This window comes from Polypterus senegalus, chromosome 4 (genome assembly GCF_016835505.1).
Source record: "Polypterus senegalus isolate Bchr_013 chromosome 4, ASM1683550v1, whole genome shotgun sequence".
Taxonomy (NCBI): domain Eukaryota; kingdom Metazoa; phylum Chordata; class Cladistia; order Polypteriformes; family Polypteridae; genus Polypterus; species Polypterus senegalus.
Genome location: NC_053157.1, coordinates 221,730,850 through 221,747,726, shown reverse-complemented (window position 1 = coordinate 221,747,726; position 16,877 = coordinate 221,730,850). Strand labels below are relative to the sequence as shown.

The 16,877-nt window shown below is 38.9% G+C and overlaps 1 protein-coding gene across 1 annotated transcript in view; it reads right to left on the bottom strand.

The window, feature by feature from the left end:
* Positions 1-15,832, bottom strand: part of rgp1 (GP1 homolog, RAB6A GEF complex partner 1) — a 34,879-nt gene extending 19,047 nt beyond the window's left edge. Inside the window, exons 1-3 of the mRNA XM_039751995.1 lie at positions 15,695-15,832; positions 2,917-3,047; positions 2,150-2,283 (exon numbers count right to left, since the gene is read on the bottom strand). Of these exons, the coding sequence (XP_039607929.1) occupies positions 2,150-2,283; positions 2,917-3,032 (250 nt within the window). The 5' untranslated portion in view covers positions 3,033-3,047; positions 15,695-15,832. The remainder of the gene's footprint in view (positions 1-2,149; positions 2,284-2,916; positions 3,048-15,694) is intronic.
* Between the last annotated feature and the right edge of the window lie 1,045 nt (positions 15,833-16,877).

Sequence of the window (16,877 nt, the reverse complement as noted above, 5' to 3'; positions counted from 1 at the left end):
GATGTGGTCATAGGAGTAACCCATGGAACTGAAATTGCACATATCTTGGATCAGTACTAAGGGAGATTTAATCTAGTTAAGTTTTAACTTATTTGAGGATGGGAGATTGTGATTTGACTGGCTATGTCTCCCTAAATAGAAGTTGCACATAAATGTTTTCATATTGTTTTAAAGCTCTTTTCCAGCTCTATATCTGGGTAAATACTATGCTAATCCCAAAATGAAAAAAATATTATGAGCAATTATAATATTAAAAACTGAATAGCGAAAAAAAACTATATTTTAAAATTGGTCAATTTTTTAGTAATGCTAGCTTATAATGTCATGAATATATGAAATTTGGTTTGTGGTTTTTGAGTCATTGCTGAGCTACCATTACTTATAGGTGGCATCACATGGTTTCATGTCACTAATAGGCCTTTGTCATAGCAGCCAAAGTGACATGAAATAGTATTCCAAGCATGGGTATAAGTAATGACATTAAGGTTCCAATTATGCTACGCTGAAACTCCCATACCGACCTGATAAAATTGTCATGAAAGATCAGGCTGTGCTTTTAGCAGCTGAACCTGTGACGGCAACAGGAGGGACACACACAATATCAAGCAAAGACACAATTGATGCATCAAAGGCTCTGATGGAGTATACATTGAGAGTGTAGCCATTGTTTATGTTCTTACATTCTCACCTTACCATTCAAACAGTACAGCTTGTACAAAAATTATTCATGATTCCACCAAAGTTGAATGTTGTTCCTATCTAGTTTCAGTTTAATTTTTATGTTCGTTTTTCAGGTTTATGAGGCAAGGCTTGATTTATATTTTCTGAAAACATACAATAAAAGAGTGCATGATCTCAAATATGATTTACTTAATTGAACACCCTTTTTAGTAGGCCAGCATCTCTCAAGAAGTCAAAAGTGTAAACTGAAGAGAAAAACTAAAACTACTTTGATTTTACCATTAATTTTATTTTGTTTTAGTTACTTTGGCATTGTTGTCTTTTTTATTCATTTTTAACTGTAATTTTTATTTCAATTAAAACTATATTTTCACTGCTAGTTTTGGTTTTAGTCTTCATGGACCCTAATAACCCTGTACCATTCACTGATCACTAACTGCTATTCAACAACATTGTAAGGAATTGTGGTTTTGATGCATGATTCAGACAAGCAAAAATATCTCGGCAACAAATCAAAAACCACAGACCACATTTTCTGGAGAAGTTCATCACATTATAAGCTAGCATTAGCAAAAAAAATGTACGCATTTTAAAATAACAGATTTTGTTGCTATTCAGTTTTTAATATCATAATCACTCATAACATGCTCATTTTTCATTTTGGGGATAGCACAGTATTTATGCAAAATATAGAGCTGGAAATAGAGCTTTAAAACAATATGGGAACCATATACTTGGGGAGATATAGCCAGTCAAAGTCATAATCCCCCCAACAAATAAATTCAAACTTAGCTAGATTAAATCTCCCTTAATATTGATGCAAGACGCATGCAATTTCAGTTCCATGGGTTGCTCATATGACCAAATCAGCATGCCAAGTTTCATCATAATCTGTGATGATGAGGTCCAAAAGTGTGAAGATTTGACATGGAATTACCCTTAAGAGGGGATGAGAATATATGTGCATTTATTAAAAACTTAGGGCTATATATAAAACATACCCAGCATTTTAAGAACAAAATTGGACCTAGTCTGATCTCATACTACTGAAAATGGGAATAGGTATGAAAAGGCACATGCTAATGATACAAATCTGAAAAGATGTAAGGAAGCATTTAATCAACAACATGGAAACCTTCATTATGGAAAGATCAAAAATGACCTCATGTTAAAAAAAAAGTGTTTTATTTCAACTCAAATGCAAATCTCTTCCCACCCATACTGCTTTTTTTTTTATATAACTTATTTTTTATTCAAAGATAGAAAAATAAACAAGATACATCAGAAAATTCAAAACATTAACTTAAACAAAAATGCATAATATATCCAAGAACCTTTTTATGCTTATACCTGTTGATATTTGTGGTTTGCTTATGTGTATTAAATATTTATTTTTAATATTTAAATTGCTAATCATTCACAAATTATAACATTAAGCCTGGAACTTTCAAATCCACTCTTCCCTCACCTCGGTTAGGTACAAGAACAGTCTCATTCTCTGCCTGAACGTCTTGCTTGGGAGTTTCTGAGGGTAGCATCACTCGATTCTCACTGGCATGAAATTGGCAGTGAATCTGGGCACTGGCCCATGCCAGCATCTCACTGTTGACAAAAGTAAAGAATTATGAAAGAGAAAGTGCACACCATCAAGTAACTGAGGGAATTCAAAATGAACTCTTGATGAGGCTGCTTGTTTTTGTTGAAAATGAGCTTTCAATTGGAAGCTAGCTCTATCTTCTGACAGACACTTTATTATTTGCAGTGTGGTGTTTAAAATAGCCGGCAATGTCTTGCCAAACTAAGGCGTCTTACCAGTTTCACTTCAGAACAGAGAGCTAATGTCGTTGGTTTTAATTAATTTGGTTTATTTTTTTCATGTAATACAGACACTTTCTAATACACAGCCAAATTTGCACCTCACCACCTCTGCACTTCATGACCGGACTAATTATAAAAATAAAGACACCATCTCTAAAGAGAGTAACTGTGAGTTTGCATTATCAAACTAAACTTGCAAAGCTGAAAATTCCTACTTGTGGATACAGGAAAACAAGAAAATCAATTTAAAGAGTGCAGTGCATGGAATGCTCTAGGTACTTGAGCCTCCAAGGAAATAAAACTTTTAAACCATCAAATCTTTTCACCTTGGGGGGTCGAAATAAAAACAAACATCCAAATTGTCTCTAAGTGAATATGACATTCCTGAGTAAGAGAAAAGTATTAAAAGTTACAGACCTGCTGGCAGAGGTGGACCTATGGGACAGCGGGTTAGTGAATGTGATGAGGCATTCCAGAGTCTCCCCAGCCAGAAAGACGGGTCCGCGAGAGAGGCTGGCTACCACCTCAATCATTGCAGCCTAGCTCTCCTGAAATACAGTTTAAAAAAAATAAATAAAACAAAATAAATTACATAAAAAAGAAAAACCAACCTTAAAAGTGCGGCTGCAATTCACCGACCTCCAGCTTTCTTAGAAGAGAATTATCCCCCGAAATGCAACATTTACAGCCAATTACTTAGATGATAAACTGGAAACTTGAAAAATAATGAAGCAGACCTAAAGCTAAAGAAGAGCTAACTGATAAAAATGTAAATACAAAACATCAATAAAGCTCCATTACATTTAAGTAGGTTGAAAAAACTTTCTGTTCTCCCTCTTTTAGGAGTGGCCGGTTGTCAGCCCTGTGTATCCACATACCAGACAACTAGTTGCACTATTTGATGTTGTTTTTCCAGGAGGATAAGGAATTTCAAGTGTGGAAAGACCTCACCTGTTTTAAGAGTTCTTACTTGATAAAGTTTTTCTTTTCTTCTCCTTAAATGAAAACCAGTTTTATGAATTTTATGTGTTTTAAAAGCTTGCTATCCATCCATTTATGTCCTGAACTGCTTATTCCATTACTACATTATAGGGTCGACTATACAGAGCTTACAATCACATAAAATGAATTTTACTTTATTCTAATTCTACATTGCACCATATTAGATATAATAACCCCACAAATGATCCAGCACATAGAGCAACAATAGTAGAAATTCTGAAATCAATTAATAATTAATGTATGTTTAATTATTCTACACAATTTCAGACATTTACTTGAACAATGAAATCAGGAATGAGAGAGTCATGTGATGCAGTGGCAATCTATTTTAGGACAGGCTCTGAAAAGAATTTTTCTTGAGTTTCCTCAAGTTTTTCTACTGGTATTCTGATTCTCTTCTCACATACACAAGAAGGTGGACATTAGTTTAGAAAAGTCTCTAAACTGAGTGTGTACCTTGAGTGGGACCTACAAAGGACTGTAATCCCATCTAGGGTTGCTTCTTGCCCTGCATCCAGTGCTGCCAGGATAGGCTGCAGCCTCCCACAACCCTGAGTGGGATTAAGCAAGTACAGTGGAACCTCGGGTCACGACCATAATTTGTTCCAAAACTCTGGTCGTAACCTGATTTGGTCGTGACCCGAAGTAATTTCCCCCATAGGATTGTATGTAAATACAATTAATCCATTCCAGACCGTACAAACTGTATGTAAATATATTATTTTCTTTAAAGATTTTTAAGCACAAAAAATAGTTAATTATACCATAGAATGTACAGTGTAATAGTAAACTAAATGTAAAAACATTGAATAACACTGAGACAAACACCCAGGTTCCCTGCTCAGCACCTCGCTCCCTCTCAGCTGCACACGAGCCTTCTCTCTCTCTCTCTCTCTCTCTCTGGCTTTCTCCTCCTGCAACCTCCTGTTCTTTCCTATTCTCTTCTTTTTCCCCTTCAGCCAACTCGCACTTCTCTTTATGAAGAGGCGTGGTAGTTGTGGCAATCAGCAGCTCCTGGGAACAATTACGGATGCGGACCGCTTCTCACCTGTGCACTAAGGTGAGAAACACCCACATCACAAACTCCTCAGGAACCGCTTCGGTCACACAGCATCACGCCCCCTCGCTAAACCACGAGTGAGGCGATTATTTATTAAAACTAGCCTTTTTGACAGGAGCTGTGGACCCGCTATACCACAGGAGGAAGCTGGGTTGTGAGGAGGTTACAGTTTTGAGGGAGAGTCCGTCTGTGTGATGCACCGAGAACGATGTACAGTACAGGGAGAGACTGAACACATACGGAAATCATCGGCACGTACGAACTGGAAGGGAAACCGACTTGTTCGTTAACCGAGTGTGTGGTCATGAACAGATGCAAAAGTTTGGCAAACTTTTTGGTCCTAACCCGATTTGTACGTGTTCAGAGACGTTCGTGAACCAAGGTTCCACTGTATAAGAATTGTTCCAGTCTTTGCTCCTAAGTCATCTGTGGAGACTCAATTTTAATCTAATTTTTCTCCAATTTCCCAAACATATATCAAAGCAACTGTACATGTAAAGTACCTTAAGCTGATGTTCACTACAGGAAGGTGCTTTATAAAGGATGTTTGTTCCTGAAGCACCAATGCATTAACGATTTCGAGCCTAATGGAGTATTCTACAGTTCAATTGCGTACATGGCCGAAAATTAACTCTTGTGTACTAAAACACGTAGACATAGAAGTCTCCAGAATTTTTGGCTTATGCTATATGTTTGTTTCTGAACAATCTCAAACAGATGACAAAAACTGTAAAATCAAGCATCGTGCTATCACTTATTGTCTAAAGCTAGAGACCAATACACCCTTGGGAGATTTATTCATGCCTGGTTAACAAGTACCAGAACCACAGATAGGACTACAGAATTCCAACATAGTGGAACTTTACTAAGAGAAGACAAAAGGTTTGACTATTGCCACCATGGAGTGAATCATATTGCAAAAATCAAATAAAGGATGGTGCAAGAGGAAGCAGATGTTGAAGAAATAAGTTAGGGTCATTTGAATCCAATCTTTATAAATAATTAAACAAGAGTAAGTTCCCTCTATGCACCTTGGATGCCCTAAATGTTGACTCAGGAAATGAGGCATTATTCCATCCAGTGCTCCAGGGAGAATTTTCAGGCTAAAGAATTCAGGCTGGGCCTAATTAACACTAGAATTACCATAATTACCAGAGTCTACGAAAAAACTCGTAGATCCGACCCACCTTAAATCGCTTCTTAAAACCGTTCTCACCTCTCCGCCAGCCTCCTTTGTCCTGTAAATGTGCCAATAAAAACAAACTGCAAGCAGCCGGCTATTCCATCCCCCCACCGGCTCAGAACGTACACAAACTTCTCCCAGCTCATGCCTTGATTATCTGGGAGTGAAGTGGAGTTTTAGAGTGAAAATAATAGATTGTTATTTGGAACACACGCATTTCATGTGTGTTCCGTTTGTACAGTAATCTGTGTAAACACAATGTTAAAACAGAAACTTTTTCATATTTTACTAATAAATGTTACAAAATGTAGGCATAAACTATAAAATGTGTTAAGCCTGAAAGCCAAAGATCAAATAAACAGTTTCATAAAAGGTTCAAGAGTTTTACAACAGCTTCTGTGGCGTACTGGTAAGATTTCATCTCTTACAGCGCAGCAGACTTGGTGTACCTTAAGAGATTCGAGTTCGATTCCCCACTGGGGAGAAAATTTATTTATTTATTTTTAACCTTCGCCGTTCTGCCTGCCTGAACTCCCTGTCTATCTATATAGTAATAACAGCAATTTTATTATTATATAGGAGCTTCCCTGTCTGCCTATCATATAGTGCCTTTCCTACCTATCTGTATATCTATCCCCTTAGCTGTTTTTTATATATCTATTATACAGTGCCTTCCCTGTTTATTTATATATCTAGTGCCTTCTCTGCCTGTCTGTCTGTCTGTTTGCATATAGCGCTGAACTTACTCGCATATTAATCAGATCACTAGGACAGCATTTTTTCACTTAAGAAACATAGCTAAAGTTAGACCTCTTATATCACTAAAAGATGCTGAGAAATTAGTTCACGCATTTGTTTTCAGTCGACTAGATTACTGTAACGCACTCTTCTCAGGACTACCCAAAAAAGACATAAATCGTTTGCAACGAGTGCAGAATGCAGCTGCTAGAATCCTAACTAGGAAAAGAAAATCTGAACACATTACTCCAGTTTTGATGTCACTACACTGGTTACCTGTGTCATTCAGGATTGACTTTAAAATTCTGCTTATGGTTTATAAAGCCTTAAATAATCTCGCCCCATCTTATATATCGGAATGTCTGACACGTTATATTCCAAATCGTAACCTCAGATCCTCAAATGAGTGTCTCCTTAGAATTCCAAGAACAAAACTTAAAAGAAGTGGTGAGGCGGCCTTCTGCTGTTATGCACCTAAAATCTGGAATAGCCTGCCAATAGGAATTCGCCAGGCAAATACAGTAGAGCACTTTAAAACACTGCTGAAAACACATTACTTTAACATGGCCTTTTTATAACTTCAATTTAACTTAATTTAACTTAATCCTGATACTCTGTATGTTCAATTCTTCATAATAACTATTCATGGTGGCTCTAAAATCCGTACTGACCCCTACTTCCTTTTTCCGTTTCTTTTTCCGGTTTCTTTGTGGTGGTGGCCTGCGCCACCTCCACCTACTCAAAGCTTCATGATGCTCCAACAATGATGGATGGATTAAAAGGCAGAAGTCTACATGACCATCATCATCAAGCCCTTCCGTGAGAACCCTAAATCCAAAGAGGACTGTTTCATTTATGTTAGGTAGACTGCCCAGAGGGCACTGGGCAGTCTCATGGTCTGGAATCCCTACAGATTTTATTTTTTTCCCCAGCCGTCTGGAGTTTTTTTTTTTTGTTTTTTCTGTCCCCCCTGGCCATTGGACCTTACTCTTATTCGATGTTAATTAATGTTGATTTATTTTGTTTTCTTATTGTGTCTTTTATTTTTCTATTCTTTATTATGTAAAGCAATTTGAGCTACTGTTTGTATGAAAATGTGCTATATAAATAAATTTTATTTTGTTACTGCTCTGTACTATTCTGTCCTCTGCATGTCCTGGAGTACAAAAGAAACACCACCATACAGCAACATGTGCGAACTGGCAAGATCGGGGAAAAAACACATGGTCACTGATTACAAACCTCAAGATGAATGAAAGAGACAATATATGTAAAAACATCATCGCACTAATGCAATATTATTTGAAAACGAACAGCGTCAGATCGGGTTTAATTATGTGCCCAATCTGACGCTGTTCATTTTCAAATCATATTGCATGTACTGTGCATTGAAACTGCTGCACCGAATAAGCTGACGCCTTCTGTAACAGCGTCAGTGTGTATTCAAACCCGATCTGACGCTGTTCGTTTTCAAATAATATTGCATGTACTGTACTATTTTAGAATAAAAACATACATTTGATTTCAGTCAGTCTGTAAGAGCCAGTGTAAATGCATGATAATTGTAAAGGTTAGCTTTTTTTTTTAATTCAGTTCCATTCTCTCAGTCGCGTTCACAATCTCCTCCTCCCCATCTGACACTGCTGTTTTCACATAAAGACGCACTATAGCTCAAATGTGATTTATCTGGAGACGCGCTATAGCTCGAATGTTATTTATATAGGGAAGAAAGTACAGTGTCAAGTGCTCATTCAGTGGAATAGGAACCATAACAGAGAGATATGTACACTGCAACAAGTACACATGTTGTAAATATAGGAAGGGTGTGTGGGAACTGTTAATATTAGAATGTGATGATTTTATATAGCACGGATCGGAAATCAGCAGTTCTTAGCATTGCACCACGCAAGCTGTCGTATCAACCGCCTACTGTAACTTGCTTTATTTTTTCTTCACTTATAGTCTAGAATAAAAGTGCACTTTTTTGTTATACTTGTACACCAACATATGTTCCTGTGTTTGAGCGACACGGGCATGCTCAAAAAATAAGACGTGTAATGCAAGCATTGATACAAGAATGCAGTCACAAGTACGCTGCAGAGCAATAGCGCATCTTTATGTGAAAACAGCAGTGTCAAATTTTGGGGGGTAGGGAAGGATCCTGAACACGACTGAGAGAATGAAAAGTGAATAATAAATAAATAAATAAATAACCTTTACAAGTATCATAAAAATACACTGGCTGTTACACACTGCAATCAAATGTATGTTTTTATTCTAAAATAGTAAGAATAAGAACAGTTTACTTCTCAAAACTGAATCGTGTGGATACCATTACGCTACCGTGCAGTTATAGTATGTACGTGTCAATGTGGCATGCTCAGGCGGCTTTTTATCTGCAGTTATATTTTTGAATAAAAGCATACTTGTTCTGCTATATTTGTACCTTTTGTGAAAGTGTTTCTTTGATATTTGGACTTCAGGCTTCATACATTATATAGTTTATGCCTACATTTTGTCATTTACTACTATAATATGAAAAACTTTTCTGTTTTAACATTGTGTTTACACAGATTACTGTAGAAACGGAACAGACATGAAATGCGTGTGTTCCAAATAACAATCTATTATTTCCACTATAAAACTCCACTTCACTCCCAGATAATCAAGGCACGAGCTGAGAGAAGTTTGTTCACATTCTAAGTCGGTGGGGGATGGAATAGCCAGCTACTTGCTGCTTTTCTTTTATCAGCACATTTAGATTAACAAAAGACGCTGGCGGAGAGGTGAGAACGGTTTTAAGAAGCGATTTAAGGTGGGACGGATCTACGAGTTTTTTCGTAGGCTCTGGTAATTCTAGTGTTAAGTAGCATTTCATAACTGGACCTCAAACCTCAATACATCACAGCAGTCTAAACAATGGAAAAGTAGTGACTCTACCACAGATACATACAGGGTCCAAATCAATGTTGGAAAGATTGTGTGCACAATTTTTTTAGGATTTTAATGGTGTAGCACATGTTGAATACAAATCCTAAAAGGCCCACAAAGAGAGTCATTATGTGGCAAAACAAACAGGATAAAGAGAAGCTGTCAAACCTCCTGCTTTATGATAAAGCTCCTGTTCATATTGCAAATGCTGCTCTGTGAAACATTTTATTCAAAGAGATGACACACCCATCCTATTCTCCAGACCTGGCCCTGTGTGCCTACCACCTGTTCCCCCAGGCCTCCTCTGCAGGAGATGCTGCGTCAGAGATGAAACACACAGTCAGCTACAGAAGAGTATTTGCACATCAAAGACAAAACATTTTATCTGGGTGGTGCAGAAGCTTGATGAATATTACAACAAGTACTTTAGTGCTCCCATATGTTGAAAAATAATGCATATTTGGATTTACTGGTTTATATCTGATTACGACAGACTCAATATTATACGATCACTTCACATAAAATTGGAATACACAGGTTTAGCAAACATATGGATACATTGATTTAACCACATTATCCATAATCATATCATTACCTTTCATGTAAACTTTTAGTAATACTGTGGTTGTCCTATGATTCCATTTCTCTTTATTATATAAAAAAAAAATCTTTTGACGCGAAAAGACTTTTTAGCATATGAGACTTTTTGGAAAAGATTTTTTCAAGTCCCACGAGATGAGAATACTGCCATGATAAAAGCCACGCCTTCCTAGCAACCATTTTTAAACAAGACCATGGTACTCTTACCTCAGTCTTTCGAATGCTTTTGTCACACACAACGCTTCCCGCGCTTTCAGCTCTTATAAATTTTAACGCTTTCCTCACTTTAAATTCCCAATTAAAGAAGATGTACTATGTCCAAATCTTATTGAAGAATTTCATCACGAAGGGTTATCAACAGAAATAATGAGTAAACGAGTAATCCTAGCACCGAGAAACGAGGAAGTCAAACGAATTTACGCCAAAAATGTTGATCAGTAACACAGCAAAATAATTAAATGTGTATCAAAAGACTACGCTGAAACAGTTGGTGGTGATTGTGCAGAAGATGAAAACAACAACTTACAATGTCCCAAAGAATATCCACAACTATTAACACCGTCCAGTGGTCCACCGCACGAATTACTGTAGAAAGAAGGATGTACTCAAGAAATGTAATGTAGTACATCTTCAGGGGATAAAATTAGACAACAAAGGAGATCTTGATATGCCATTAATATTCAAACGTTAACAGTTTCCCGTTAGAATAGCTTTTGAAAAGACAATTAAATCTCAGAGCCAAACATTCGAAAAAGTCAACAAAATTCAATCACGGGCAGTTTTACGTCACGTGGATGCAAATGTAACACTTCACATGAAAGTTAAAATCTGTTTAAACTGTACATCCACATCCCCATACGCGAACGTCAGAACCGCAAGGAGGCTAGCGTGTAGCACAGGTAGGGGGGTAGGCGAGTCAAGTGAGCAGGGGATAAAGCCCGCTAGTTTAGCATAATTTTTTCTTCAGAATTTCTTATGTACAGTTAACTGCTTTCACTAAGCCCACCGATACATTCATTTCACTGACTAAACAGGTACCATTACGGCCAGTTGTATTCTTTACAACTTCTCCAGGAACTTCACTGGCGTTTTCATTTACACTATAAACCTGAAAAATAATTTGTTGTGTTTCACACTACTTGCTCTCCCATAGTCTTTTTCAGATGCCCACTTTCTAACATCTCCTTCATGAATGTCTTAACCTCTTGAGTGTAACAGATCAGCTGTGTTAACATGTTGCCTTATTAAACTCGTAGGGCTAACGGAGGATGCAATTATCTATCTGCTCCACAAGACTTATTCTTACCTGGATGAAGCTGACAGCACTGTGAGGATTACATTTTTTTAATCTCTGGTGCCTTCAGTACCATCCAGCCATCCCAGTTAATTGGCAAGTTCAATGATATGCAGGTGGATGAGCCTATGGCAGCCTGGACAAAGGACTATCAGTCGGGCAGACCGCATTTTGTGAGACTCAAGAAACGGGTTTCTGATATGAACAGGAGAAATATTTGAGAAACACAAGGAAAAGTCGTGCCTCCATTTTTTCTTCACTCTGTACACTTCAGACTATAAATATAACACCAGGTCATGTCACTGTCAGACATTCTCAGATGATTCTACACACACGGGTGCATTGATAAGGAGGATGAAACAGAGTATAGAAATCAGGAGTAGAATTTTGTTTCTTGGTGCAGAACGAATTGTCTACATCTTAACAACATCATCAATAAAATTTGCTCTGTACACCATCATCATGGGAATGATTATCAACAATCAGCTTACAGAGAAGTGGTCTACACACTGGCTTATTGACTTTAAAATCTGTCTCTTTTCCACTAGGATCACACTGCCTGACTGACCAAAAAAGTTTTAAAACTCCTGTCCAATAACCTGTCAATTAATAACACATTCACAGTCACTCTTTAAATCCAATGAGTGCCTTCATAAAGATTAACATTCAGTTTAAAAGCAGCCTTAAACATTACTAGAAAATAGCCATCTTCCAATGCTGATTAAGGAGGCCAATCTGGCAGCTATTTTACCCATTTACATTAATGGTTTTTCTATGTCGTGGTTAGTTGGCAAACATCCTCTATGCCCTCTCAGTAGTGAGAATCTTAGGCATGTATAGAGTACTTATCTATAATAATAAAAGGCAAAGCCCTCACTGACTGACTGACTGACTCACTGACTCACTCACTCACTCTAATTCTCCAACTTTCCATGTAGGTAGAAGGCTGAAATTTGGCAGGCTTATTTCTTACAGCATACTTACAAAAGTTAAGCAGGTTTCATTTTGAAATTCTACGCGTAACGGTTATAATGGTCGACAACGTTAAGCCATGTTGAACTTTCTTATTTATGGCCCCATCTTCACGAAATTTGGTAGGCGGCTTCCCTGCGCTAACCGAAACCGCTGTACTTACTTATTTCGATGGTATGACGCCACTGTCGGCCGCCATATTGAACATTCCAACGTCACCAATTTTCAAACTTCCCGTGTAGGTAGAAGGATGACCCCATCTTCACGAAATTTGGTAGGTGGCTTCCCTGCGCTAACCAAAACCGATGTATGCACTTATTTCGGTGGTATGACGCCACTGTCAGCTGCGATATTGAACTTTCAAACGTCACTAATTCTCCAACTTCCCGTGTAGGTTGAAGGCTGAAATTTGGCAGGCCCATTCCTTACAGCTTACTTACAAAAGTTAAGCCGGTTTCATTTTGAAATTCTACGCATAATGGTCATAACGGTCAACAACGAACACCATGTTGAACTTTCTTATTTATGGCCCCATCTTCTCGAAATTTGGTAGGCGGCTTCCCTGAGCTAACCGAAACCAATGTACGCACTTATTTCAGTGGTATGATGCCACTGTCAGCCGCCATATTGAACTTTTCAACAGTCTTTGTTACTTATGGGCCCATCTTCAAGAAATTTGGTACACGGGTTTCCAACGCTAACTGAATCCTACTTACGCATATATATATCGCCCATAGCCTGCAGCTCGGTCACGTGTGAGGCGGCATTGGGTCCCCATCCCAACGCCTCCCACGTTGTTGGCTGCCTGCCTATATAAGACCGTCCGTTGCTCCGGTCTCTACATTCCCTTCCTTGCTTCGCCACGGGATTCACGTCTCCCTACTGATAACTACAGCCTTTTTGTTTAATGCACGGTTTCTCCGCTGTTTTATTGTTTGTTTATTACAATTATAGTTATTGTGTAAGTATTTTACACTTACTTTACATTGCTCAGGTACCCATTTCCTTTATCATTCCAACCCCCATTATCATGTCTATCGAGGTGATCATATTGCATGGCCATATCAGGCTCACTCTTGATATCCGGAGGAACATTGTGTCTTATATATTGAATGACTGGGACAGGTTCAAGGTGTGGACTGATGACGGTACAGGAGATAATTATACTACACAGGAGCACTAGAAGAGTGAAATGCTTAAGCCCTTCACCTATGGTTCTGCATGTGAGTTGATGGCTGCCACTGAATTGTTCGGTTGTTGCTTTCAAGTGTACTGAAATGGCCAAATATTTTACACCTTTCGACAACCGCCAATGCCTCTTAAACATCTTAGATTGACAGGTTACGATTTCAGTAGTGCACACTTTGATGTTTATGAATGTTTAAACTCTCAAAAGCTGGATGTGATTTTATCGATGAAACCGGTTGTATGCTTACAACGCTTGACAGATGCCAAATGTCACTTCAACACAACAAATTCCTGCAAATACTGTCGTAATTGAAACAAACCATGAAACTCAAACCGATCATGACAGCAGCAATCCAAGCTGTGAGATTTAAGACAAGATTACTGTTCACATGGCCAACTGTACGTTGCATCCTTAAGAGTAAGCTCAGTGCACAGCTTGGTCATGTTACAACCGGAGGGCCGAACTGACAACATGGTATACAAAGAGATCCTTAACAAATAATTATTGGCATATTTTCCCTCAGTTTAAAAAGGTTTACTTTTCTTCTTAATAAAAATTTTAATGCAGTACTTTGCTGCTGCGAAGCCCGGGTATTTTGCTAGTCAAATAATATAAAAGAGTACATGGCACATGTTTCACCCTCAATAGGCCTCATCAGATGTATGCACCTTTGCTTCCCCTTGCGGGGACTGAAACTTGGATGACAGTGTCTGAGGCAAATCCTCTGATGTTGCACCATGGCTGCTGGTTTGCTTGCTTGACAGGATGAAGATCAGAGTATTATATCCATTGGTCTGAATTGCAATCTGATTATTTGGGTGCGTGCTTCACGCTAGGCACTTTGCGTCTCTGCCACTCGCGTTGTGAAGGGGGGGGTGGAGCTCAACGCATGCTAAGGAGAGGTGGACGGATCAGCTGCTGGCTGTCTACTAGCTACTACTGAGCTGTGTGATCTGCATATCGCACTGCGCGACAATCATTTAAAAGCCTGTACAGCAGCTGTCCTTTTGTCTCACTTCCATGTCTCGTGGGACGTTAAAGTGTCTTCGAGAAATTGTTTGCAAGTAGGGTGTAAAGTGCAATTAGTCTCTTGGGACTTCAAATTGTCTCACTAAGATGATCACGTCTCCGTCACGTCTCACGTCGATACACACACACACACACACATATAAGGTAATGCTAGCTACATTACCTAATAGAATATAAACATTTTTGATATCTGTTGCCCTACAGGTACCTTTAGCGCCTTTCCTTGGTATCCTCGTGTGTCTGAACCTCACTTGACTGGTTTTCCTTCTCTCTAAACCTGCTTCTCAAACTCTATAATTTCAAGGCATCTTGCGTCTGCTTGTATATTTTATGTCTTTAATGGGGGCTTTCAGGATGGCTGCTACACCTTTACTTCTCTTCATGAGTCTCACCTTGAAAGTCATCTTTGGAGCACATCATCGAAACCAAAGTGGCCAATCAGATTGCTCACAAGGACCAGACACATACTGATAGACAAACTTTAGTGTTTTATTACAATGCAGATATAGTATGTAATAGACAGAAAATGTATTATTAATATTGCTATTATTATTACTACTATAGATAGATAAGAGGCAATGTTGCTGCCTTGTAACCAGGGTTCACATCCCAAGTCCTAAATCGTGGGGGTCTGCATGCTCTGCCCGTGAACCACATGGGTTTCCACCGGGTGCTCTTGTTTCCTCCCGCAGTCCAGAGACTGACAGGTTTATTTGACTGGCGATGATTAACTGACCCATTTGTGTGCGTTCACCCTGCGATGGACTGACGCCCTGTCCATGGATTGCTCCGGTCTTGCACCCCATGCTTACTAAGCCAGGCTCCAGCTTCCCTGCGACCGACAGACAGACAGAAGCCTGAACAAGAAAGAAAAACGTTTGAACACTGAAAAACACGTAAGCCCGGTTCAAACCATACGAAAAGTAGGCAGTATATTTTTAAACATAGTTTTCAAACAGTTGTCATCGTATTGGATAGATCATTTAATTGCGCAAACTGAAACCATTCATAGAGCTAATACAGCAGTGACTGACGAACCCAGGAAAAGAGCAAGTGGTCTGACCAAACAAGCCCAGGATGCTCACCCCAGTGTACCTTCTCCACTATAAGTATCAGCCCGTTCTCTAATTTGTCTGTTTCAGTATCTTCACCAACCCTTCCTTCTTCCTAAAGTTTAACTTGATTTAACAACAATACCTCAGGCGACTTCAGATGGAAACTCTAATCGGTGTCCAAGAGCAGCCCAAAGGGAGTGCAGCGGCAGCCACGGAACCGGACAAGTGAGGTGGTAAAGCAAAACAGGAAACGAGCCGCCAGCAGGACTGGAATAGTGGCCGAGCATAACCTTACCTAGAGTTTTATGGGTGGACGATCTAGGCGCGCGATAGTGCCAGTTGTCGGACTTCAAACGAATCGACAGGGTTATATTTAGAGTCAATTACAAATGTGCTATTAATTGAAAAGAAGAAACGGACATCTGTTGCGTTGTGTTTATTTTCATATTTACATTTGAAAAACTCATGGTGCACTGTTAGCAATCCAACGTGTTAGCGCCATGACCTTGCCTGAACTCAAGGAAACAGACAGAAATCTAATCTTGAAGTTTACGAAAAACGAGTTTTTACAGATAAACTATGATAGAAAATAAGCGTTTACTGTTTTCGGGTCATTAGGGGTGCTCAGATGGGAATGGATCACTAGTTTATAACCTGTGATGACTGAATGTTTATATCCGTTTACAGTTGGCCGCCAGTGTTTGAAGTAGACGGAATAAATCGGAACAGTTCCGTTACTTCTAATTTTTAATTTAATCCCTCACTTCTTATACCGTCCCATTGTTTTCAATAATAGGCAGCGTGCTTGTTGTGTACTTTCAATTTTAAGATTAGATAATTCTTTGTCACTTGTTTGTCAAATCCTTGGATGATACGCCAACCTTTAAATTCTCAGATTGGCGGATTATGATAAAGTGGGATGGGTTAATTGGTCCCTGTTTAGTATTGTGACGTCCCGTCGAATAGAACACACTGAGTAGCCGCTTGCCCTGGGCAGTCTTCCAAATGCCGACTGGCTTTTTATTGAATATGCCGCGATATAAACGTGCCCTACCGCCGCCCGTTGTCTGGGTCACGAGAACATCTCCAAAATAACAAATATAATTTGCCTTCGTCCTATCCATAGACTATTGGTAGACGCCGCATTCACTATGTTGCCCAGTCGACACGATACGTCAGCGCGTCCGCCCTATTGCGAGTGGCAAAAGTGCCATTTAAACTAATACAGGTAGACGTGGAAACTGGGTTTTCTGATAAAAAAACAATAACGTTTAAAACCATATCGTTTACATACAACAGATTTTGGCGAATCGTTTACATGCAAT